Here is a 26,424-nt window from a genome sequence, read left to right as displayed (position 1 = left end):
TATGGAAAAGGAGGAGCATACTCATACAGTTTTTCCAACTGCAGTAGAAAAGAGAAATACACACAACTCGTGTGGCATGAAGGAACTTTAAAGCCAATTCTGCATTTTCTTATTCCATCAGACTGACATGCTATCTCAATTGGAACCGCAGATGAATTAGTATTCCTCCCCACACACCCAGAATTGATAGGGCAAGAGAGGATTTCTTATTCCATTACAAAGACAGAACTTTTTAAATTAACATTTCAGAGAGGGAAAAGGGTAGCAGGCAGCCGGGGCGCCGCCAAGCTCCCTGCAAATGTCATAATATTAATGAACGCTATAGACTGAATGCAAATATAGATTAGCTTTTTCTCCCGCCTTTTAATAAGATCTACTTTAATAACTGGTTGGAAAAATAGAGAAGTAATGGAATGGATGGAGGGACAGCGGGTCAGAGGAAGAAGATAGATGCGAGGTGTGCTGGCTGAGGGGGGGTGTAACTCATTCAAATATGAAGCCAAAGCAGAGGGAGCTACTTGCAGACTTCTCAAACTGTGAAATATAGCACTTGGGTTCATTGTGGTGCTTTTGAAAGTAATAATCGTACCAACACGGGCTGAAAATATGGATGATAGAAATATGGAAGATCAGTGAAAAGATACAACCACAGAGCTCAAAGCAGAACTGGATTTGAGATATTTTAGGAATAAGACTCAAACACTTTTTTAAATGTTGAACTTTGAGTGACCCACGTCTTCCAATGAAAAAGTTGGGTACCCTAAATCCTACTGATCATTTTGTCCTGACACTTGTCCCTGTTCAGACTTTAACAATAGCCGAGAGAGAAACTCTAACCTGTAATGAAAGGCCAGGGAACAATGGACACTAACTTGAAGGGTAACCCAATCTTAAATCTCCCATCAAACACAAGCCAACCTGCTTTGGTTTTTATCTCAAAAATAAGGATGTCAGTCCACCACACTAAAAAAAAAAAATCATCATCACAACATAAAAACTACTCGGCCTGTAAACACAACCTAAACCTGTGCACGTATCCACTGGAATAACGACAGAACACTTATGAATCCACCTATAGAACAAGTATGGACACAACACGGAGGGCTGGAGGAAGTCAAGCCACTGCAGAAACCCAGGTGAACAGTTCAGCACGGTCTCATCCAGCCATAACATAACATGGTGAAGAATGCGGCCTTTAAAATCCTTCAGGGGTAACTAAATGTAGAGGAAACACCTGCACGGAACATGCAACCAACTGCTCCGATGCTTAATGTGATTGACAGCTTCTAATTTGTCACCAATCCAATCTCCATCGCTCACCGCAGACAGCTAAAATAGTTAATGTTTCCCTGGACTGTCACATCGCATTTCTTCTCATCAAAGTGGTGCGTGAAGATGCGAGTGGACTGGTTAGACCTGACATTCGCTCCGCTGAGCAGCTGATGAGTCAGGCTAGTACAGTAGCACTGCAGGGAATGTTCTTGCCAGCCACCTGTACGGGAGAACGTCTGGGAACCGGATGCCCCGATTGCTCACTGTGTCAATCACACTTTGTTTCAGAGCATACATGGACATGTTTTGATTTGAAAATTACATTTTGTTCTCCCTCTCGAACCAGTTATGTCTTCAGGAAGGAGAATTTCAAGAGGAGAAGTCAAGTGGACACAACAGGTCTGCATGTTGGTTTGAGCTCTTTGCGGTTAAGACACCAACTTACACACAAGGTCATTCACAATAACAAGAACACCTGGGTCTTTGAGTCATTGTACACTGTCATATTATTGTGGCAGGGCCTTGGATGTGGTTGACTGTCCCAATTGCCACAAAAGAAATAGCAAGACAATAAAGTCACTTCAGTTTATAATTTAGAGGTGCGCCTTATACAGATATGTGAGCATGGAATTAAATGTGTAATAGATTTGAAGACGTATGACTCACACTGATGAAAAATATCTACTTTAAGTGTGTTTATCTACTAATAGTTTCAATATTTGCCATGTGCAATGACAATACAGCTACGATATATCAGATTAATTTCCCATGGGTGACAATTACACTGGCCTCCAATCAGCACAACTGCATTTATGCATAATTAATCATTTAACTGGGAGGCCTGTGAGAATAAAGAGCGCAGCAACGGGCACATTCCAATATCAGCAGGTTCAACTCACACTCGCACACAATCGGGATACCTTTCTAACAGCCTGTGTGATTGATGCCAATCACCAGTCACTTTGGATCAACCAGAGAGCGTGAGAATACAGGGAAGTGTGTGCGAGTGTGTGCGTGTGTGAGCACATGTGCATGCATGCGTTAGCAGCAAAGCTGTGACTAGCTGTGTGTGATGAAAAGCTCCAGATGTTGCCTGCCTTTTAATGTGCAATAAAAAGGCTCAGCTGGGGCAAAAAGCAAAGGCGGCCACTGGGAGAGAAAGGAGAGTGGAATGAAGGAAGGAGGGACATTTCCTTAAAAGAAATAATGGAGGGGTGAGGTCAGGGCGAGTCTTTCTTAAATGGCTGCTACCAGAGGGCAGGCTTAACTCTGGAGGTTCTGGGGAGAGGGTTGAGGTAGTGGGATAAAGAGAAGGGAAATAAAGAGCGATGGAAGGATCGGGAAGGAAAATATGTAGCAGAAACACGAGGGTAAGTAGGAGAGAACCCCGAGCACAACGGTAATGAGAAAAACCAATCATACCCTCAGCAGGTCCACCTTTACCTCCAGCTCTCCACACTTGAACCAACAGGGGATATGATTGTCTATCACACATCGCAGACTAAATTCATTATCTAATTTCTATTCAATTTACCATCCAGATAAAAATAGTAGCAGGGTAATAAACAGGTGTCGCACAGACCTGCCGGTTACCAACACACACACGCGCACGCACGCACGCACACACACGCACGCACGCACGCACGCACGCACGCACACAGCTGAAGCTGCAACCAAAATGTGGACGTAAAAGAAGAGATAGAGATGTTTGGACTCCGAGGGAGTCCTTCGTCTCCCACTGACCCTCTATTCAGACAGCTTAGTAAAGATTGCCCAATCAGGGGCCTCGCCATGCAAACACAACGGCTTTTGTTAGCACGCAATCTCCGAGCTTCAAAAACAGAATGAAGCAGAGGAGAGAATGAGAGGACAGAGATGCAGGGTGTGAGCAATGGAGTGAGAGTTGAATGCCAGCAATTAAGGAGAGGTCCACACAAACGTAAATCGATTTGAAAACGCTGTTTATGTGTCAAATGAGGTTCCGTCCGCACTGACATTTGAGATCATTCTCGAAAAGCCCGCTGTTCACACCGACATGACAAAACACAGATCTCATCTTCGGTCTTTTGTAGGCTTAACATGTTAATAACTAGATAACTGTAAGTGACGGGGTGGGGCGGAGCACTAATTAAAACTACATGAACCTCCTCTGATGGAAGTATCTAAAATAATGGGACTAGAACAAGACAGTAACTGCTTCCTAAACAGGGCATTCTGGCAGTTTGCAGAGCTTTCTCCACACAATCAAGCTCCTCTCCTACTCAAATGCATTCAATATCCCCTCTTTATTAGCTACAACTCAGTATGCAAACAGTCCTGTCCTCCAGACAGTAAGTCACACATAAATAAAACATAAGGATTAAACATGCAGCAGGGGCTTAGAGGCTCCATCATTGCTCTTCTTTAACTTTACAGTTGGAGATTGCGATACTAAACATGATTCTGATCGGTGCCAGGATCTCGGAGGGCTCCAGAGAATGAAATAGTTAAAGGGCAATTCAATTCTTTAAACAACCCGGCTCTTACAGTTTGTGGTCATCATTTCGATTCATTCAAAACTGTTTTCTCACTAGATTCATGATGAGACTCAGACACCAGGGAATAGAGTAGAATAAATACCACTAGCTTTAAAACAGAATCCATGTGATATTGCAATTTGAGATACGGGAAATCATTTAGCTCAGAAAATCGACTTTGTTCCGGAAAAAAATGACGGCGCTTTGATGCAGCGTGATATTCATGTTTTCATGCACTACAAGAAACACCCCCGGATGTGTAAAGGCCTCTAAACTCGTAAAACTATCTGGTTCAAGAGATTCAGCAACAGGAATATGTGACGCTACAATGCAATCCAATACTAGAGCACAACAAATTGCAGCTGTAAAATATTCATGAAAATGAATCCATTTCACTTGTCTGGCAACAAACGTTAAAGCTAATAAGTGTCACAAAAGTAGTACTTTAAGGCCAAACTATTGTACTTACCTGTAGTTTATTTTACGGGTATCCCTACTTTTGTGTCCACCCCATGTAGGTGTCCCAAATAAAATGACGAGAGATAAATTCTAAGCAACGTGGTTTAACGTGTTTAGGGTGAGAAATTATTATTTTTTTAAGAAGTCATATACATTTAGTAAACAAAAGAATGAATTGAACTTGTGTCTTTATTCATATCACAACTGAAAAACTGCGTAAAGCCAGCGAGATACACTAGAGATAAGGGAACAAAACAACATGCGTAGCCGGTAAATCCTGCAGCTCTGTGACCAGCAAGAAAATAATCAAACTGCGGTACCTGGCTTTGTTAGCTTCTTTAGTGACATCCCAGGCCCATGTGATGAAGTTCTGGCTCAGGTAGGAGACAATGGAGTCAGCGCACATCATTTGGGAGCAGAAGACGTTGCCGAGGACACTGTCATCATTGTGGAGGTAGATGGCCAGCAGCTTTCTCTGTGGAGAGGAGAATAACAGAACAGAGGGAAATAGACTTTGAGGTAAGAAAAGAAAAGATGTGAGCAAAAATGTACAACTGATTCTCTACGGACAATCTTTTGCTGAAGTGAAACAGATTTGAAATGATAAATTCTGAAAATAAATCTATGGCTCGCAGATGTGTGCTGCTCTGTAGTGTGAGATCCGACGGCCACAAGTGGGTGCCTCATCACTGCAGAGACATTTCCACATTACATGACCATAAAGTGACACGAGGGAGCACCGGGTGCAGACCACAGCAAGGCCACAACTGGCAAAACAGCAAATACCACACAAAATCAAATGGAGAGCGGTGTAAATAAAACTCTCGAAAGAAGATATGGAGAAAACAAAACAGACAAATCACTCTATTTATTTTACACCAAATGCCAGCAGCCTGTTCAGGTTAGTAGCGTCAGGGCCAGACAATATTGACGAAGCTCCAAATCCAAGGATATTGACACCATCATATAAGCCTGGCAGATTCTCCCTACTGACAATCTAATTAAAAAACAAACACACCCACAAACATAAAAGGTTCCAGGGGACAATGTTGGAAATAATGCTCTCTAAATTACATGTCACTTCTCTTGCTATATACGAACAAATAAGAAAAACTCTCGCAGTCTCCGCTGAGTTCATTTTTAACCATGGCTGCGGAGGGGGAGTCAAAAGGTCTGTTTCTCAGGAGCAGTAATCTAGGCTACGGACGCCAAAAAGCAAAAAAATAAATAAAAAAAATCTACACAGGGCGTAAAACGTGAAGGGAAGTGAAAGGAAAAGTTGTGCTATACTGTGGCCTGTGTAGAATAGGAATGGGAGAGCACTGCTGTGTTTGCTCAACGATTAGTGCTTTAGAATAATCTCCAGGGCTCCTAGAGAGAAGGAGCTGGGGACTCATTCATTGGGCCGATTCAACGGCCTGAAAAGATTAAACACTCATGCTGAGAAGACAAGCAAATTCAGTCTTGAGAGAGGAATGAGTGCGAGGGGAGGGAGAGTCTTACAACATGAAAAAAAAATCTGAAAAACCCCCCCGATACACGCTCAAACACAGACGTCCTAACACACATGCGCAGATGCACAAACTTTACTGTGTGGTGAAGGATTCACACACACATGCATGCTCAATTAGAGCAAGTGTAAAGACTAATCAAAGTGGGCATTTTCGCCAACTGAACTCCTTCATCTTAGTTAAACTGTCCATACCCCTCTGTTCCCTCTCCGCTTTCAAGTCAGATCTTTTGTATTGCCTGTCTGAGCAGGGAGGAGCAAATCCCTCCGTTCAGCTAAATTACTAGGTCCAACCTGAGCTAGATAGTGACCCCATAGCCCTTCCTCACACCTGCTCACCTACATCTCAGCTTGCTGTGTGTGTGTGTGTGTGTGTGTGTGTGTGTGTGTGAGAGAGAGTGTGTGTGTGTGTGTGTGTGTGGAGACAAAAGACACCATAAACAGGGTTCGCAGTGAGTCAGCTTGAGCTTCTGACCGCTGAAGGTAGATTGATAGTTGAGTTTCAGCCACTGCCACATTTAATAGAAAATACATTTTTCATCCAGATGTACGATGACAATGTTTTTTTTTTTAGCGAAACAAAACCTCATTTGATGGAAGGGACTATTTTGTGTTGTACTATGGTGTTCCTCTAAATGAGGCCTCTGGAGAGAGGAATATACTATTTACTGCACGGTACTGTCGCTACCACCCTGGGTTTGGGCTTTATCCACGTGAATTCATCACCACAGGGAAGCCAAGTGGAACAGTACCGAGCAAACCGTAAAGTGCATTGAGTTGGCTTCTTGAACAGTTCAAAGAGTTGCTATGAGTCAGAATGTCGTTAGAAACATTAATGCTTAAATTGATGAATGTCCTTTTGCTTCAAATTATTCCTGTTCTTTGATTTAAGTGACCAAGAATCACAACACTTAATTCTGATGAATAATTAATTGGATGGCGCTTACTCAAACACTTATAACAGTGTTATGCAATATATGAACTAAAAAGCTAAAATCATTAATAGCATCCAGAGTTATAACACTTTGAGTGTGAATTAAAATAGCAACTTAAACAGATCACACACACACACACACACACACACGTTAGAATGATGCTTTGATATGTTTTAAGGGATAATCCATGATGATCCGTACATTAACTTTACAGAGACAGCAGGACAGAGAGGGTATCTACCGCTACACTGTTAACTGCACTGTTTATACCACATACCATGCTCACCTGCCAGACGTCAATGTATACATAATTAGTCATAACATTTTGGGAAAGACCCTGTCCTAAATTTTTCAACATTAGAATAAAGTTAATTGTAGTTAAACAGTTAATGTAGTTATATTATAGTTAATTATATTTCGAAATGATTTCAATTAGGAGAAGTCATAACCTTTCAGTATTAACTTTTTATGATTTATTTATTTAGTATTAACAGTATTAACTTTGAACTGTGATGACACTCCCCTAGAACCAATCACAATCAGGTATCCTCCACAGCCACAAAGGAATAATAGATTCATCTTTATACAATATTTCCCAAAATATCCTTTCTGTCCACTGCTGATCAAATGATGCAACCTAAACAACAGGGCCTTATGATCCTAATTTAACATTACATTCTTCATGTAGGCTTGCTGTGTTATAGGCTGCACCTGAAATCATCCACGTCATTTACTTTTGTCTTTTTATTTGAGCGTCAAGGGAAAAAAAACAGCTCCTTTAGCACAACACTACTTATTGCTAAAAAAGAAAAAACACACAATGCAACCAAACTTATCCCCCTCCCCACTGGCCAGTGTCGTTCTAGCTGTGTGCCAGCTGTAGAGAGCACGTCGAGTTTAAGGTAAAGCTAATATTAATATAACTAAAACCCCAGATGATATCTTGTCTCATATCGCTCTACATACAAAAGTCTGACCTTGATGAGAGAGTGCAGCCGCTTTGCTGCTTGCTCTTGCCTCTGCTTACCTCTGCTTGCATTTTCTTGCATTTTCTTGCATTTTCTTGCTTCAATTTGCCAGATATATCACATATATCACTCTTCAACGTTTGAGTGAAGACAAATCCAGAAAGTCGTCAAGCTATTTGGATTGTTGGCTAATGCTAACTAGCAGCTAAGTTAAAGCTAAGTAGCAGCAAGATGCCTCCCTTCTCCACGGATGACTACTACAAACTCCTACAGAAGATTGATTTTGACTGTGTTGTTATTGTTGGTGACTTTAATATCCATGTTGATAATCCCCAGGACAGAGAGTCGATAGAACTATGTGGTGTCCTTGATAACTATGATCTGACTCAGCATGTGACAGGACCCACCCACAACAGGGGGCACACTCTGGACCTAATCATCACCAAAGGTGTAAACATTTCCAAGGTTGCTGTGACTGATGTTGCACTCTCTGATCATTTCTGTGTTTTCTTTGAGAGTGCAATCTCCTTGCACACAAATGTCCAAACCAAGGTTGTGACAAAGCGTTACATCTCTGAAAACACCAGTGAGCTATTTATTCAGAAGTTCTGGACTACTGTAACGGTGTGTTTACAGGTCTTTGTAAAAAGTCCGTCAGAAAGCTGCAGCTGATTCAGAACGCTGCAGCTCGAGTCCTCACTAAGACCAGGAGGGTGGACCACATCACTCCAGTTCTGAGGTCTTTGCACTGGCTTCCTGTCCAACAAATAATTGACTTTAAAATCCTGCTGTTGGTTTACAAAGCACTGAATGGTTTAGGGCCAAAATACATCTCTGATCTGCTGCTACCTTATGAACCATCCCGACCCCTCAGGTCGTCTGGGACCGGTCTACTTTCTGTTCCCAGAGTCAGAACTAAACATGGAGAAGCAGCGTTCAGTTTTTCTGCTCCACATATCTGGAACAAAGTCCCAGAAAGCTGCAGGTCTGCTGAGACCCTCAGCTCATTTAAATCAAGATTGAAGACCTTTCTGTTTGCTGCTGCCTTTAATTGAACCACATTCAATTAATATATTAATCAATTTCCTGCATTTCACGACTGTATTTTATTTCTTACACTGTTCTTAATTGCTGTTAAATCTCCTTTTCTTTTGCCTTATGTTTTGATGCTTTTTAATGGTTTTAAAAGGACTGCACAATATATCGCCATTTCCTCCGGGACCGAGTTCGTGCAAGGCGTAGACTATAAAACGCAGATCGGCAGAGATCTTTTCCAGACGTGGTTTGTGTGCGAGTAATTGCAGAATTGCGGCAGTGTATGGTTGATTGCGTGCAGCGTAATGTCTCAGGGAGACATCGATTATTGTTTCAATGTATGTTTTAAATCTCCTTTACTTTAGCCTTTATGCTTTTAATGGTTTCATTTGAAGCACTTTGAATTACCTTGTTGTTGAAATGTGCTATACAAATAAACTTGCCTTGCATACTACATTGTACACGTCACACACTTTCAAATTATTTGTATATTGGAAGCCTCTTCGTGGGAACTCTAGGGCTCACGTTTTTTCCTTACTGAGAGCTTATGGTTCAATCAAAAGGCCCGTCTACTGTGGATATTTATATCGCATCAAGAATAGGCTTTTAATCATAGGTACTACATGTTTAGCCAGGTTCAGAGGAGACCAGTGAGTGAGATACAGACATAAACAGAAAGGTACGGAGGGACGGAAGGACAGAGTAGTCCAGATCGTGATTGTCCTACAGATGGCCGTCTGGAAAAGCAAACACTTCAAAATGAATAGCTCAAATGACTGATCTAATGACCCTGAACACACAGCGGGAAAACGCATTCAGATCGATGACCAACCACACAGGAGGCTCTCCACACCCGGCTGAAAACACATCACGCTGGTATGACAGAAACGGCACCGAACTGTGACTAAACGAACCACATACAGTACATGCATACTTTAGTTTCCTGCACACTCTACATTGATTTAACCCTCAATCCATCTATTTATGCGTTGAGTAATCATTTCAGGTGCAAACAATAAACCACGACTGAGCTTGGGATTTACAGTCCTAGATCTGATAGATATACGTACACCTCTGTGCCATTCTGATTTACCAGCGCTCTCTCCTCTCGACTATGCAAGGCTATTGCTGGGTTTTTAAGCCGATAACTTGGTGGCGATAAATCCATGAACTCCCCTCTCCGGCGAGGCTATGAATTTTGATGTCTTTGTGTGTGGCAGACAGGAGAGCGGAGCAGAGCGGGGTTAGAGTGATTAACCACTGCGTTGATGGGGATTTAGTGAGGATCTTGGTTGGTGATGGGTGGCCCATCTCTCCGTGCGCTCTGACTAACCACTGATCCCCAAGAGGCTTCAGCTCAGCTCAGCTCAGCTCTGCAGCCCAAAGCATTTTCATTAAGGATGGATTGAGTCTATCTCAACAGTCCCCCAACACACACCTTCAGAAACACTTCATCAAATGTAGTGTTTTGCTTAGTGATTAGCCTCTCCCAGGCTTTGAGAGAGTGAGACTGATTCCTCTGTTTATAAACCCACTGAGCAGTCCCCCTTCGGTGCAATCTGCCCCATTCCAATAACCCCTTAATGAAGAAGGCTTTTTTTCCTTCGATGGAGGACACAAAAAACTAGATTCCTTTTCAAATGGAAGCGAAGAGCAAAGGATAGGATGGCTGGGTAGATGGAAGAAAGGGCGGTGTAGTCGCGCACATATGCTACTGTGTAATGAAACCGTCAAAAGCAGCATGTTTTGGCCTGTCGTCTAGGACGCTTGTGACAAAACAGGACAAACACAGAACAGATCAAATAGCTTCTGTTTTCATGCTAAATTCTTTGCACATATCCAGCTTTCCTAAAGCCATTCTAACCACAGCACAGTTGGCAGACTAAGTCAAGCTCACCCAGAATAAAACAAAATACAGTGAAAATGAACACTATTTCGCCCCATGCGCTGCGTAGAGCACAGTGGTACAGTACAGAGTGTGTGAGCACCGGGGAGACATCGGCCATATTGTGCTGGCTTAGGAGAGGAGATCAGCTGGGAAGCAGGCAGGAAGCCACGGTTCTCTTTAGGCTTTTCTCTGTGTGTTTCACACTCTCCATCACCTACCCGTATGCTGCAATCTCTCATGTCTTTATTCCTCTCTTTGCTCTCACTCACTTTGTTCCTCTGACTTTCACTGTTTGTACCAACGTCTCCCTTCAGACCACGTTCTCCGTTTTGTGGCCCCGGCTATCATCTATCCCACCCTCCCTCCCTCTCCATGTGCCTGGTGATCTGAACCCCCCCCTAACATCTTGCTGTGTCCTCACAGTCTAATAAGGCTGTAATCCACACAAGCTGTCAGTTGATACAAGCATCCTTAAAAGGACAAAAGCCAAAAAAAACAAGCGGGAAAAGTGGACAGCTAAAAATAAAGCCTCAGCTGTCAGGGTGAAAAATTTGATGAGGGTTTTGACGGAATTATATCAATGTGGCTTCCCCACACAGCATGACACAGGGGGTAGACAAAACACTGTGTGAAGAAGGACTTTGACGTAAATACAGTTTTAATGCCAACACACGGCAAATGAAGGTGATTTAAGGCTGCATGAAAAGTAGAAGAACATGATATGCCTGTTGGTTAAATTTGTCTTGTTCCTCTTTTTCCGTTCAGTTTGTGGTTGGCATATGCTGTTATGATTTCTTCAGACTCTTTCACTTCTGTGAGTCATGCAATCAATGACTCATGGCCTCTTTTAGAAATACCGCTAATTGGCATTGCGCCAAATATGACCAAACGATTTTTATCCTGGCTAAACGTTTACCACAACGCAATGTTTTCAGATCAAAAAGTTGAGTAAAGTTTTCTCCTCCATCTCAATGTTTAACAATCCAGGTAGCACATTGCTACAATGCAACAAGGTATTCTTCCTGCAATGTGTGTGCTTGCACATGTTTGACTGACCACTGCACTGCAGTACGTTTCTGGTGCAACCACCACCAGACCTCGTCAGCAACATAGACTGACTGGTGAGTGCTGATAAGAACCAACATCCCTGACAACAGACCCCATTCTCTATCATATTCCATCTTTAGATTGTTTGTGCGTTTACATAGCATAACAAATATACTCGACACACTAAGAAAGATTCATCTACAATTTACTGAAACCTGGACTGCAGACTTCACTGAAATTGGGCATAACACTGGCCACTGTGTCTTAAATTCCCACCAGCTCAGTGACGTAGGAAAAGATATTAGAAACGCAGAAGCTCCCTTGACAGATGAATGAGTGAATAATACCCTGCTCAGTCCTCCTCTGTGTTGTCTTAACACTTAAAAAGAAAACAGGGCTGGTCTACACCAAGAAGGGATGACATCAGTGCTAAAGGACAAGCCAACATTGTTAACAACATTGTTAATTGCCTCGAATTTTACAAAGTAAAAATATAAAAGAGTTTGAAATATAAAATGGGGGAAGAATAATAGAATTTTGATGAATGAAAAACCGTCCTATGAGGCACCAAACAGTCAGCTTACTTACATCTCTGGCTTTGCCATAGAAGGCCTCTTGAGACGCCGCCTCCAAAGTCCCAATGAAGAACATTGGGTGGGTCTCTCCATACCTAAAGGACACGCAGAACAGACAGGCCGTACACAAACACATTGTTACATGCCAGCCGTCTTTGAATTCAAATTCCTTCTAATCAGAAACGAGAGGCACGCGACACTTAGCTCACCTTGAAGAAAATTCGGCAGTAAAGTGCAGTAAGGCATCAGCTTCGTTCTCACTATTCTCTGGCACTGTGAGGGGACAAAAATGATTTCATGGTCAAGCTTTGAGATGCATGTCGCTGGCATTTAATACAATACCTGGAGCTGAAATCAAGCTGCTCCACTGTACTTACTCATAGGTGATTTCCGACAGGTGGTAGAAGAACCCATTCCAAACATCTCTGAATCGTCCACTCCGAACTCTGATGCATCCTCAAAATCATCCCCCTCACTGTCGCTGACCATATGGACATCTGCACACTGTAAACACAAACAATTTGTTAATTCAGGGACTCATTTCCACAGAAGTGATAGACGGAAGCATTTCGATGCCACGTTTTATGCGTTGTGCCAAGAGGAGAAAGCAATCCACAGGGAAGAGTGTGTTTATACCTCTTCTGTGGGTTCCTGGGAATTGGCTGGTGAGGACCTTCGGCAAACACTGAGGTGATGGCAAGGATAGCTGACGCCGGAGACAGCTAGCGTCATCTGAAGACAGGGAACATAATGAAAGAGTGATTAACAAAGCAAGGCCCGATCTTAGACCAGATGTGATGACAAGTTCAGTTGAGTCCTATGTGTTCATAGGGGGGAGTGAGTGATGGTCATTTCTACTCCTTACCAAAGACAGAAAAAAACAACAACTCACAACTGACTCAAGTTGTACATCACAGGACTACCATCTCAAATATCATGAGATCTTCCTAATAAGGGGAGCTGCTTGATGAGGTTTCTGCACACCTGCAGTAGCGGTTAGTGCGATGGTGGTTTGTAGTAAGAGAACACCTGACTAATGAGCTCCCAAATCCAAAGCCAGGACGGTAAATGTCAGCGTTCAGCAGGGACTCATTACAGCTGGTTATTCCTGGATAAGACCCCAGGGGACATCAACAATACAGGCAAGGCTGTTGCAGGACAAAGTGCAAAACTAAAGATACTCGCTCTTAAAAAGTTGTGTGCCCGATTTTAAAAGCAACTCCCATCATTTAACGACGTGGAACCAAAATACAACTTCAAACAAGTGGCCACTGAGAGGAGGACTGGTAACAATCGAACCGTGACTAATAGAATGAATGTGGTGAAACTTGTCACAATAATGCAACAATATATTCACTGACGTACTAATTGTTTCGAGCAGAAAGCCCAGATGCAAATACTTTTCTGGGAGAGTGATCTTCAACACAACAGGGCCGGGTGTGATAAGAGGCAGAGAAGCTGCTCGTCCCCTGCAGAGGTCCTGTGATCTGCTCCATTGTCGGGTGCCAAGACACACAAAGAGCAGCTGGACGCGGTTGAATCAGGAGACGATTACATGCAACGCCAATTGAGCCTGAAAAGGGGCTACACAAGACCGCAGGGAGTTTCTCTTTTTAAAATAGAGCAGTTCCTCATGCTGGCCTCAGCTTCTATAGCAGGAGAGAACAGTGTAACCACTGGACCTTGTCAGCAACATGGACTTACTAGTGAGTACTTGCTGTGTACCTGGCACTGATAAGAACAAACGTATCTGACAAAGTGCCACCCAGTCGATTATTTTCCATCTTCGCACACTATGTTATCTTTTGAATGTTAGAGCGTAAATTAGCCGCAACCGAGAGACCAAAATATTTGCACAAAAGACATTTGGACAGTTGTGGCTGAGCTACATGCGTGACAAGGAGGTAACACTTATATCACAGTATCTATTCCCGTCATAACTTTCAGTCATATTGATGAAGCCCCTTGATTTGTCAAGTCAACTATAAACAGACAGCCCGGTCAGATTTTTGTATCCATAAACGGTTTCTTAAACTATTTAAAACATATATATACTTCACTATCATGATTTAGATTGTTATTGTGCGATATAAAATGACATATAACATGACGGAGGGTGTTATTCATAATGCCCTCCCCTGGGTTCTTTGGCCCTTAGATGTGGTTGTTCATACACATCGTTTTTTAAATCATATTAATTGTTTACATAAAGATTTTCTTTTTCCTGAACTAAGACAATGAACTCTTTCCTAATCCCAAGGAGAGGAACAAGCATTTTACAATTTGTTGCAGCCATAAAAAGAAGTTGACTAGGGATATACTGATTATAATATTAACCACGGTGTCGTTGATTCCCAGCAGCTCAGTAACCACGGAGAAGAAGTGAGAAACACAGTCTCTCCCCTGACAGTTCGGGAATGAATAATATCCTGAGGAGTGTTCCGCCACCATGTTGTCTCAAGCAAAGAAAACTGCTCAAAAAAAGCAGTGGCTGGACTGCCATGCGATGTTGAAACTACACAAACAAAGAATGACATCACTGCTCAAGGGAAAAGCCAACAGTGAAACGCATAACAAATATGAAAAACATGTTGTTTCTCAGTGAATTAAAACCTTTCCTATGAGAATTCAAATAGTCAGTCAGCCCAGAAAGAGTAACAAAAGGTGTACACACACAGAGAGTAGAAGATTGTATTTCTTGTGTATTACCAATTAGTAGCGAGTGTACTCTTGACACAGCAAGGACAGCAGAGTATCCCTGGAACACCTACGAAGAACACTTAACTGAATTGCCCCGTCTTTGCTCGTGTAACTTAAGTCTAACTAATTTAGTAGTCCGGTCCCGTTTATTAGATCACCGTGTTATTCATATTTTTCCAGAGAACAAAGTAAACCCCAACAGTAAAAGTAAAGTAACAATACTTTTTGTTGAACAAAAAAAAAACATCGATGACTTAAAGAGAAGCTATGGCTATTTGAGACATGATGGGTCTCAGGCCTGAGGGGTTGAATTATCACTGAGAGAGAGAGTTGTAGGTATTGAGCTGGACAAAGATATACGGGCCTTAGGGATGTGAAGGCATGGCCCCAAGTCTATTCTGCCCGTTCCCCGATCGAGTGACAATCAAACGTGAGAATCTTAACAGCGGCTGCCGAGAGGATCCCCGTAAACCCTTTACCCCCACTACTCACAAAGAGAGGCTTTCGTCTGAGGGCCTAATAAGTGTATAAATAAAGTTGATCACTTCCCCCGTCAAAGACAGCCTGGAGGGTTTGGGCTGACATGGATGCAAGGAGGGGCGGTGAAAAGGGAAAAAAAAAAAAAAAATGAGTTGAGTGCCTCTCAATCCTCTTCCTCGCTTTGACCCCATGGCTTCTCCTGATGTTGAGGTACACAAGTGCAGCTTGGCGGCTCAGTGGTAAAACGTGGAAACAAGGCTGAAACGCCGCAGGGCACGGGGGTTGGGGGGGGGACGAGGTTAACCCCCCCAAATGACCCTCTCCCACATCTCCACACAAAGGAACGGGCTCCTCTTTTTTGGATTCTTTTAATTAACACTTGCACTGAGGCTCTAAGCATTCAGGGGCCGATACAGGGAAAGAATTTTCTCTCCCTTACCCCCTCCCTCCTTTCCCTCTTCCCTTCCAACCCTTCTTTCTCTCCCTTCATTCTTTCTGTGTTTCATTTTTTTTTCTTTTCTAGTGTAGGCAGTGTTTGGATTAGGTGTCTGGCTGTGAGTGTGAGATAATTACTACTGACAGCTGCACTGACGGCAACCACAACCACAGTACCACCTCACTCAACTTTCTCTTTGATGGGCCGAGGGAAGAACGGCAACAAAAGTGAGGGAGAGGAGGCAGTAAAGGCAAAGGAGACGGACAGAGGAGGAAGTACTGAGAACACGAGGGAAAAATAACACAAGAACATTGATGGGGAGAAGGAAGCCAAGAAAAGAAGAAGACAGGCCAGGTGTGCCTCACCCTTAACACCCATTGGTTTCCTTGTTCCAGGCTCCATTGAGCGAGCTGAAGATATGCCTCAGTGTGTGTAATGTATGTCCACACGCAAACAAATACAAATACAGAGCTAGAGGCTAAGGTAGGCATAAATAAATGATTTTCTGTGAAGCGTGAGCTTCGCTGAACGCACACGAACAGTTAGAAGAGATAGACAATAAGACTAACTTGGTGCTGAATGTCACCTGAAGGCAGCCAATTGCACAAGGGGGGGGGGGGGCTCTGCCTGAGCTTGCTGCTGAGCCCAGTTGCTATGGAAACCACGAGGCCCCCCTCAATAAATCCCCAGTTTAATAGGCCCCTATCAGGTAGAGGAGGATTCCATTAATGCCAGCTGGGAAATGGAGGGAGGTGCTGGCCTACAAGGCCAGGTACCGCCGAGGCTCCGCAGCATTAATACATTAGCAAACACCATGAAACACTGCATAAATGTCAGCAAGTACTGGCTGGAAGGAAGGGTGGGTGGTGGTGGAGGTTGAAGAGATGAGGGGATGTAATAAGGATGTCCCACTGGCTGTCAATCACTCCAACAGGAGTGGAGGAAAGACTGCCAATCAAAACAGGTCCAATGAGAGGAGGCCCGTCTGGAAACTCTCTGAGCTATATTGTTTTGCCGAAGAAATAGAAGAGAAGGCGACGGAGGAAGCAGGGGATGAGGCTCAATCAACGCATTTCAAACTGCACAGGAAGTCAACGTCCTGTTGGCCTCTCAACATCGACTGTTGCCAAAACGTCTGTCGCCATCATCTTCAGAACAACTTTGCGAAAGCCACGAGAATCGTGAGGATATTTGAGCTCGATCATGGTATTCGCAAATAATGCTGAAGTGTTTGTTTTAATCTACTTGGAGTCAAATTAATTCCATAAAGTTTGAAATACAACAAAGGTTGTTTTTCTTCTAACGGACGGCTTTTCTAGGACTGTCAACACTGTTGTGATGCAGTAAAGCCGATGACAATTAAAAGAAATGCTCAAACAAACACACACAAAAGAGACTGACTGTGTGATCCCCTACTTGGCTACTATGGCAAATACTACAGACTGTAATGAATCTATGAGGAACAGTGGAATCATGGCACCTAAATTTAAGAAAAATGGAACTTGCTGACTGTGGCGGGTCATGTTTCAGGTGTGCTTTGGCTTTGTCACACCTGAAATTGGAACAATGATTGATGATAGCTCAACGGAAGGAAGGTTTTCACATTAGCAGCCACTGTTGAGGGTTGCATTGCAGGAGTTGATGAAGCAAATCAAAAGCACCGCTGCAGTTAATGTTGATGTGTTGTTTATATTCTCATAAACACTGACAAATATATCAAACCAGTGACTTAGGTCAACACAATCTGCCTGCTAGTAATGAGCGTCGCTCACGTTGCCACTGCTTCAACTACACTTTGTGCCACTTCCTTTGACGTTCAACTTCCGTGGTCTAACGCGACTTACAATAACACAGTGCACTGAACGAACTGATCTGTTGTCCAGCGCTACCTGAGTATTATCCATCCAGATCCAGTTTCATCCCTCCATAATGATTCAGAGCACAATAAACAATGAAACACATTGAGTGGACGGTATCAGGGAGGGTGACGTAACGCACCACTAGTTTCCCTGAAAGGTGTGAATTTCTTACGCTTCAACAATACATAAAAAACAAACAATGACACCACTCAAATATCTCTTTCTTAGAACACAAGAACTGAGAAAGAGATACTCTGGACTAGTTGATCAATCAGATGAACTATAACAAAGAACATGTTCATGCTTCCTGTGCCTGCTTCTCTTTACTTATGACTGTTTAATGCAGCAACTGCAGAAATCAACTGAAAATTCAACAAGGGACTACCAACTCAACTGCTACAGCAGCCATGCTAGAGGCAACTACACCGGTATTTTTACATATAATAATATTGTGTGCACTGTCCACTTTGCTGCTGTGATCCTGTGAATTTCCCCACTGTGGGACTAATAAAGGATGATCTTATCTTGTCACATTCAGCAGTGGGTATCATTTTAGAACATGTTTTGATATTGTTGCAGTTTCCGTAAGAATACCAAAACGTTACTTTTAATCTAAAAGTCTCTAAAACACAAATTCTCTGCAAAAAATAAATAAATAAATATGGAAACCTTCAGCAAATTCTGAAATACGGCACCAATGCTTACGATCATGAATTTTACTTCATAAAATACAGTACAACATAAAAACTGCAATAAGGAAAGGAAAACATTCAATGGCTATGTTTATCTGACCTTTTCTCATGTTGATGCTACGGACACAGTTCAGTTTGTTTCTAAAAAGTATTGAGGTTTGACACCCAGCTAAAGACGCAGTGTGTCTACTAAAACAGGCACATTTGCAAACACACAAATGCAAATATGCACAAACAAAAACGTAAATGTAAGCAGGAACAGTTGTTTCACAGACTTAAAAGGTAAAGCACAGTCAAGTAGTAATCGATTCTGCTGAAAGTGGGCTAATGTGAAGCGCTAAACGTAATCTGGGGCCTCTGGCTGCCATATTTATTGGCCTAAACCCCGGGAGATGAGACCGGGCTAATGAGCTAGACACTAACACTGGCTCCCTACCCGCCCAGCCAAGCCCTGGGCTTTCTCTGTTAATACCTTCCGAGGTTTCAATAAGAGGGCTGTGGCTAGAGCAGAGGCCATTATTACACTTCTGTCTCTGTGCTTTTTAATATCTCCTCGTCCAAGAAACAGACGCTGCAGATGTGCGTTAGCCAGGTGCCAACCGGGCCTGTGATGCCACAATGAGCTGCAATCTATTCATGATCCCTGGCAATCATATCCACGGCTACCTCGGGCCCGAGCAGAGGATAACAAGATCCCAGATCGCAAAAATACCAAAGGTAAAAAATTGAATTATTCGACTTTATCCCGACTTATTTGAAGATTACATTGAGATTGGTAGGGCTTACTCGGGGATGAAATTCACAATCTTAAGTGCATTGCTGGTTTTAATGATGAGGTCACATATTTTTGCAAAATGAAATACACACAAATGCTTTAACTCCACTTAAAAATGAACAACATTTATTTAATAAATATCTAAAAAAACTAATATTTTCCTTTGGCAAAACAGAAATAGTGATTCCTGACAGTTAGTGGAAATATTTTATATTATTCAATTCATGCATCCAACTATTCTAATATTAATTCCTCACAGTTGCAAATTATTTTAGAGATGTAATAATGTTTCCATTAATCCCCATCCCATAAAAAAATAGGATAAAAATAAGTCCAAAAGATGTTCAGGTAAGGGAAACATTTTTTTGAATTTTCTTTTTTATTCCAAAGTAATTAATCGCTGAAAACATGTTTCAGCGAAAACGAGAATTGTTCCCATTCCTGTCTGTTTTCACATCACAAATTCGTAGTTAAAGCTACGACTGCTAGCTCTCTTCCTCACTGTGAACAATACATTCATAAAGCACAAGCTGCATGTTGTGGTACAGGTCAGTCATTTGGTGCCGTAATACATAAACGCATCTCTGAGGTCAGTCATAGCGCCACATGACCACAATGTGCTTTCAGATTTGAGCGAAAATTTGTACTTCTGTTGCAATCCCAGGCTGTTCACTGATCACATAGCTGGATGTCTTCAAAGACGATGCCAACAACAATAAATCTGCATCACTGCGGTATGGTTTGTTGGGTGGTTACCGGCTATACTGCTAGTGAAAGGATGCATAACATTTTGTCCTTTGCCCTTTTAGTCACATTCGCCGTGTAATGCATTTGCTTTCACTGTTAATCGTAAAAGCTTTACTTCAAGTCATAAAAACAGGTGCCGTTATCGTTCAAGTGCAATACCATACATGAATCGAACATCTGTAGTTACGTCGCTACAGTAGAGCCAGTTCTGGCATACGACACATATGATAAAACAAAAAAACAAACACTCCAATAATCATATAGATCTAAAAGGCAAACGTTAGCTAGGGGTTAACACAAGAATGTGTGCACAACAGCTCCTCAATGTAGCATGATAAACCATGCCATACAATTAGCATGGGAACACATAGGCTGTCAAAGAAGGGGTGAGACAAAAGGGGTCAGAGGTTCCTCAAGGTTCTGTGTGAGGGCTGCTTCTGATCAGCTTGACTGTGAGCAGGGTGAATGGCTGGGAAGAGCGACCCTGGGACAGGAGAGGTCAGTGGGACTCAATGATGTGAGCTTTAATGTCCACATATAGAGGACACAGGACGGGAACCGTCTTTGACATCTTAATTAGCTTCAACATCTCACTCTCATGCTTCTGACAGATGGTTTCCAGATTGCATACGGAGCGTGGAACAGTTTCCACTATTACTATCAAAATAATGTAAATCAGTCATCTGTGAACCATGAGCTTTAATATAGATGAGAAAGCCGTGTTTGGATCAAAGAGTCAGTGAGGGCAACATGGAGATTTCGTATCGATCTGTTAAAGTACGTCTGAGTAACAATCGTTACATTTTGTGTGTGTTTTTGTGTGCCTGTGCTTCTTACAGAGTCATCAGACGCTGACGCGGGCCACCCGTCCCACTGCTGATGCCGGACTGGGATGTTGGTCAAGTCAGAAATGTTCCTCTTCACCTGCAAACATAAAGGGAAGATACAATTAATAATGTATATTCAAAGCACAAAAAAAACACAATGCTAATGATGCAAAAAGATAAAATACAAAAACACTACAAGCTATTAATGTCCACTAAGGCTTTTTATATTTACTCTTTACCGTCCTCTCATTAAGTAATATTAAAGCCGGAAGTGGAAGTTATCTCCACTCTAGTTTAACGGTAAACATATATATTATAAATTATAGACAGGGGTACATCAAAGTATCCTCTATTCAGCAGCAAGACGAAAAAAGTAGGATGGAGGCAGAGGATGAAGAAAGAGATGAGTCAAAAAGAGAGAGGAGGAAAAAAACAAAAAGAACCAGCCAGTGTTATCAGCATTCCTTAGATGCCACAGCTAATGCCCAGCAACAACAGCCCCACGCTCTGAAATGAACAGTATTTCTCTTTTCCCATTCATGCGCAGACGCTGTATCTGCATCACTTAATAACATTCCGTGCTTTTAAACAGTTAGCAGCCAGCAGCGCCTGTCCCACCGAGCGCCGCATCACACCGTCCAGTGGGTTGTTGGTTTAAAGCCCCGACGCCAGCCTGATGTGCGCCAGCCGAAGGTGATCAAAGCCCCGTCGGCGTCTGAGCGCCGGCGGCCGTGGATTCTGGCGCATTTGTTCAGCAGAATTCTGCCCCTCAGGCCCGCGGGGGCTGGACACTGATGCTGAGAAAACTGTCAATTGTGGAGCAAAGATCCCTCTACACACGGGTCAAATCCTGTCTTTGTAAAAAGCACTGCAGAGAGATGGATCCTTGGGCACATGCAAGGCTGCTGGTCATAGAGGTGGAAACTTAAATACGCTACAAACAAAGTCAAAGCCAATGTCAGGCAAAGCAGGAAAGCAGCTGCACAACACTGAGCTCAGAAGACTGCGGGGGGAAGACTTTCACCTCAACACTCTAATATTACTACTTTGCATCTGTATATGCACTTGTGTGGGAGTCTAAAAGCACTAACACACTATGGGCTGCTTGCAGAAATTACTACATTTAAATCTGATTCCATCCCTTTATCAACAGTAAATGTTCTGTTGAAGATGTACATCTCTCAAAGAAATATTATTTTATGTGTGCTGGACCTGGCATAGCAAAGCAATCTGCAGTACAAACAAGCTAAGAAACAAATAAAAGAACAATAATAATTGAGTGGCACAGTCCATCCTTTGTCTTTCTCTCGTAAATCCCACGCCACGCTGCTCGGGGTCCATCCTTATGAAGAGAAGCTTTGGCCAGGATAGCAGACTGGGGTCAGAGCGGGTGGCCAGTGTTATTACAGAGTGTAATATCTATGTTTGACCAGCCGGACTACAGGGATTTAACTGACCGGCTGGCCAGCCGATGAATAGAGGGGAAAAGGGAGGAAAGGAGAGGCATAAACACTAGTAATGAAGAGGCTGCAGTCAGAGGTTAAAGCAGCATCAGAGAAACAACAAACTAACACCCACCACAGAGAGAATGAAGGTGAGAGGAGGAGGAGGAGGAGGAGGGGGAGGGGGGAGACAGACAGTGGAAGGCACCTGGCAGAGGACAACCTGATCTCAACACGGACAGAAAACAGAGCTACACACCACGCTGGCCCACCTGAATCTACACCACCACAATCTGCAGGGCACTCGCACAGGTCTTATCTGACCATTTCAAAAGTACGGCGCTGTTATCAAATCCTGATGCAACCATATCAAAGACAACAAAAGTCCTTTGGAACAACAGGGAGACACAATGCCTTCTCCAGGTAGCTGAAGTTTTCATAGCAGCCCTCAGTTACAAATCGTTGCCTGTGCCGCCACAGCAGCCAGCACACAACGAGCAATACTGTCCAATGCTGCCCCCTGTCTGCCGAAACAGACATCTCACTGAGAAGTTAGACTGCAACAAATCCAGACAATTATATTTCATCTGACTCCGAGTAGCTAATTTTACACAGCAAATGTGACTTACTATTCCCATGAGTTTGACCTGAAATAAAGGAGTGATGCTGGCATGTCAGAATATGACACTGGGCTGTGTGAAGCAAAACATGGCAACGATGATGAAAATGATCCATCAACCTGATTCGGACATACAGAAGCTAAAATGTAAAGGAAATGTCTTTAACGGAGCAGAACAGGATTTAAATCAAAGCCTTAGTGACAAACAGCGCTGCTGATTTGTGTGTTGCTGTTCATGTAGAGATGAAGCAGGGGTGTATGAGCAAGTTGTACACAACATTAGACTGGCTGTGATGCCGAGCTGCTGGGCAATATGCCTCAAGGCAAAATTAATGATCCAATCATTGTAAATGCCAATTGCCTGTAATCCCTCGCTGGAAGCAAATCAAAGAGAAGGAAAGGTTTCCGTTAAACAGTCACAAGCTCTCCCTCGCTCTCTTTCTTCGTCTCCCCTAGGCACCAGATGCCTTTCTTTCATTCCTTTTTTCGATCCAACCTTCCTTTTCTCAGCTCTGTAGCCCCGTCTGCATTTGGTTCCTATATGTCGCCCAGCTGCGGAGCAGAGATGGGGGCCCAGGCCCAGCCCTGGGGGGCAGTAGAGAAGGGAAATCCCCAGGACAACTGGTCTGGTCACGGACAACCCGAAACCAGCAGCCATCCCTATTCTACCCTCTACTTCCCTGGCAAACATTTGCTCTCCAGCTTAGCTCAGAAGCTAGCCAGCAACTTACCCCCACACTCTTGTCTGGTAATGCCAATCAGAGTCTACACAGCCCTGCGCTCCAGAGAGATAGAGGGAAAAAAGAAGGTAGAGAAGAGACACTGGGAGAGAGAGAGAGATGGAGAAAAAGGAATAGAAAGGGAGGGGCAAGGGCCGTTCCCTGAGAGCCACAAGGCAAAGCAAGAGCCTTTGGCAAAGACAAACAAGAAGATAGGAGTCTATCCCTATTGATATGCACAAGCAGGGACCATCGGCTAGTCTTCAGCTAAGACAAAAGCAAGAATGGGGAGAAAAAGATGCTCTGTGGTGGAGTCCACATGTGTCTGTGAGTGGACACAGTATGAGCAGAAAGGGGAGTCAGGCTGGCTGAATATGGTGTTACTTCTTTGTTGCATTCTTCTTATGATGATAGAAATACACTCCCACTCTTGTTTGTGTCTCCTATGTTGTTTTTATCTTTAAAAAACGAACGCAAACCAACTCCACGTCTTCATTATGAGCATCACAAACTTCTCCAAAGCAACTTCACTGAGGTCATCCACAACTACTATCTAACTGCCTTTGCACCTGTAGCTCTCCACACTGCCTACTGGACCTTTTGAATCAGTCCCTACATAGTGTGCACACATGGTTTAATGACATATTATTTATTAGCACGTGGACGTTACGGTATTAAAAGAAGGAAAGACGCCCGTTCCCTGGCTAAAGAGTAAATATATAAAGAGCATGGTCAACATGGGGCAAACAGAGTCCAGATCTATGCAGGTTAAAGTTCTGGGCCTCATTTTCACTGCAGGGGGCCTTGAGATGCCTAAAGACAAGCATGCGTAAGGAAAAGACCACGGCATGGAGGCCTGTTTAAGCCCACATTGTCCCTTTTCCATCCCCTATGGCCTCTTACAGCACCCCCACCAAGCCAGCAGTCCTTTGCCTCCTTTCTGTGGCCATGGTTCCCCCCTCCCACACCGCAGGGACCCCTCCCCAGTGTTTGTAATCCCAGCAGAAACACTTAAGGTTCACAGTGGGTGCTCATCAAAACCATCTGCCTGAGAAGAGGGTGAGAGAGAAGGAGAGAGATGACGGAGGGAGGAGAAAATGGAAAGAGCGAAGGAGGAGAGGGAGGAAACTAGGGAGGCAAGCGGCCTCATCCAGTTCATATGTTGGTTGTGCTAATCTGTTCAATTAGCACCATTACAAGCCCCGCAAGTCGCCTGATTATTATTAGTGTAATCTTCACCCGCGCCGAGGAGCCAGGCCCGAGCTGCATTGGTTGCAGTGAGCAAAAAACAAAAACTTGGGAGAAACACCTTTCATTGCTTGAAAGTAAATAATTAGCTGCTTGTAAAAATAAGGAGACAATAAAGAGAAAATCAAAACACGAAATAAAAAAATGACGTAAAGCTGCCACATGAATGAAAACAACTACCGACTGACATTCCCTACCCCATATATTTTTTTGTGCAAATAATGATGACTTAACATGTGAGGTAAAATCAATAGGGAGATTTCTCTATCTTACCTGATCATTCTTTGGGGAGCTTATTTCCCCTCACCTGGGGCAGCAAGCTACCCACTGTGAATAACAAATGCCTGCTCAGGTCTTCCTAGGAGGGTTAGTACAGGGCAGTAATAAGTGTGTGTGTGTGTGTGTGTGTGTGTGTGTGTGTGTGTGTGTGTGTGTGTGTGTGTGTGCATCTGCAGGAGAGTGCTGATCTGAACTCGCTAGGGGCCAAACATTGACACAGACACACTTACTCATCTACATAGGCAAGCACACAGATATATTTCCATGCTCTTCAAATCCATTTGCAGCTGCGATAGTAATAGCCGATGAACAACGAGGTGCACTGCCTTCACACTGGGTCCAGTATGAGTTACTATAAATATTTCATCGGCTGCCGGATCGACTGTTTAGTTTCAGATGAGGGTGAAAATGAAAGGTACTCTGTCTCCTTCCATTGCTCCCGCATGCCTAGATCAAACAATGTCGAGTCTTAAAACCGCCTCCTCGACTGCTGAGAGACGGGGAGAAAGATGCAGTGTAGGGGGGAGTGGGGAGAAAATGAGGGGGGGGGGTTGTACCAGACTGCAGCTGTGAGAGTAATTATGTGCTCGGAAATGTGATCATTTGTGATGAATAATGAATCGATGGCTGAGATAGACTAGCAATGTTTGGCAAATGGAATGAAAGCGGCGTTATGGGAAACTAGACTCAGGTACAATACTATTATGCATGTGTGTGAGAGTCTGTGGGTGAGTTACTGGGAGCTTTTGAGTGTCTGGGGGCGTATAAAGTGACTCGCTGGTGTCCCGCAGGGTCTGTGTGTCTGCGGCATGCTGGTGTCGTACCTCTTGTATGGTTCTGGTGCCGGGAAAGTTGAGACTGTAGTCCCTCTGGGCCTCGCGGTGGCTGATGACCAACAGGAAGTTCTGGTTTAACGACTCTTGGAGATCACTAAATGAGGAGAAAAAAAATTAAATAGTAGGTAAACAATAATAAGAACAACAAAACACAAAATTTGATGTAGAAAAGGAATATGGAAAAAAAATGCATAAAAATGACAAAAGAGGAAGAAAAGAAGAGGACACAAAAAACAACAACATTACCACTAAGAGCCACTCAGTCAAGTGAAGGGCAAGCTGGAACTTGTCAACTAGTGGTAACCTGCTGGCCCACAGGGAGGCGGGAGCCTCCTCTGGGGGAGAGTCGCCCACTTCGCTGGTTGTGTCTTAACAAGCCTGGCCAGTGCTTCGCTCAGCACCGCAGGCTACCACAGCTATGACCACCTGCACATTAACAGCATGGAGTCCATCAATCTGCCTTATTGCTAATAAAGCTGGCAGCTAGTATGAAATAAACCCAGGAGGGCCTTCAGCACCTTCCCAACTACAAACCAAAGACGCCTTAAAAGCAACGTTTT

General features: G+C 43.4%; 1 protein-coding gene across 2 annotated transcripts in view; it reads right to left on the bottom strand.

Moving 5' to 3' along the window:
* Window positions 1–26,424, bottom strand: part of faf1 (Fas (TNFRSF6) associated factor 1) — a 58,401-nt gene that overhangs the window by 17,313 nt on the left and 14,664 nt on the right. For both annotated transcript variants that reach the window (XM_079266703.1, XM_079266704.1), the window contains exons 7-13: window positions 25,853–25,958; window positions 20,732–20,818; window positions 12,842–12,937; window positions 12,583–12,709; window positions 12,415–12,478; window positions 12,219–12,300; window positions 4,568–4,722 (exon numbers count right to left, since the gene is read on the bottom strand). In XM_079266703.1, the coding sequence (XP_079122829.1) occupies window positions 4,568–4,722; window positions 12,219–12,300; window positions 12,415–12,478; window positions 12,583–12,709; window positions 12,842–12,937; window positions 20,732–20,818; window positions 25,853–25,958 (717 nt within the window). The remainder of the gene's footprint in view (window positions 1–4,567; window positions 4,723–12,218; window positions 12,301–12,414; window positions 12,479–12,582; window positions 12,710–12,841; window positions 12,938–20,731; window positions 20,819–25,852; window positions 25,959–26,424) is intronic.

Source organism: Melanostigma gelatinosum, assembly GCF_949748355.1.
Source record: "Melanostigma gelatinosum genome assembly, chromosome: 4".
Taxonomy (NCBI): Eukaryota; Metazoa; Chordata; class Actinopteri; order Perciformes; family Zoarcidae; genus Melanostigma; species Melanostigma gelatinosum.
The sequence above is the reverse complement of the archived record's forward strand: the minus strand, read 5'-3'. Positions and strand labels throughout refer to the sequence as shown.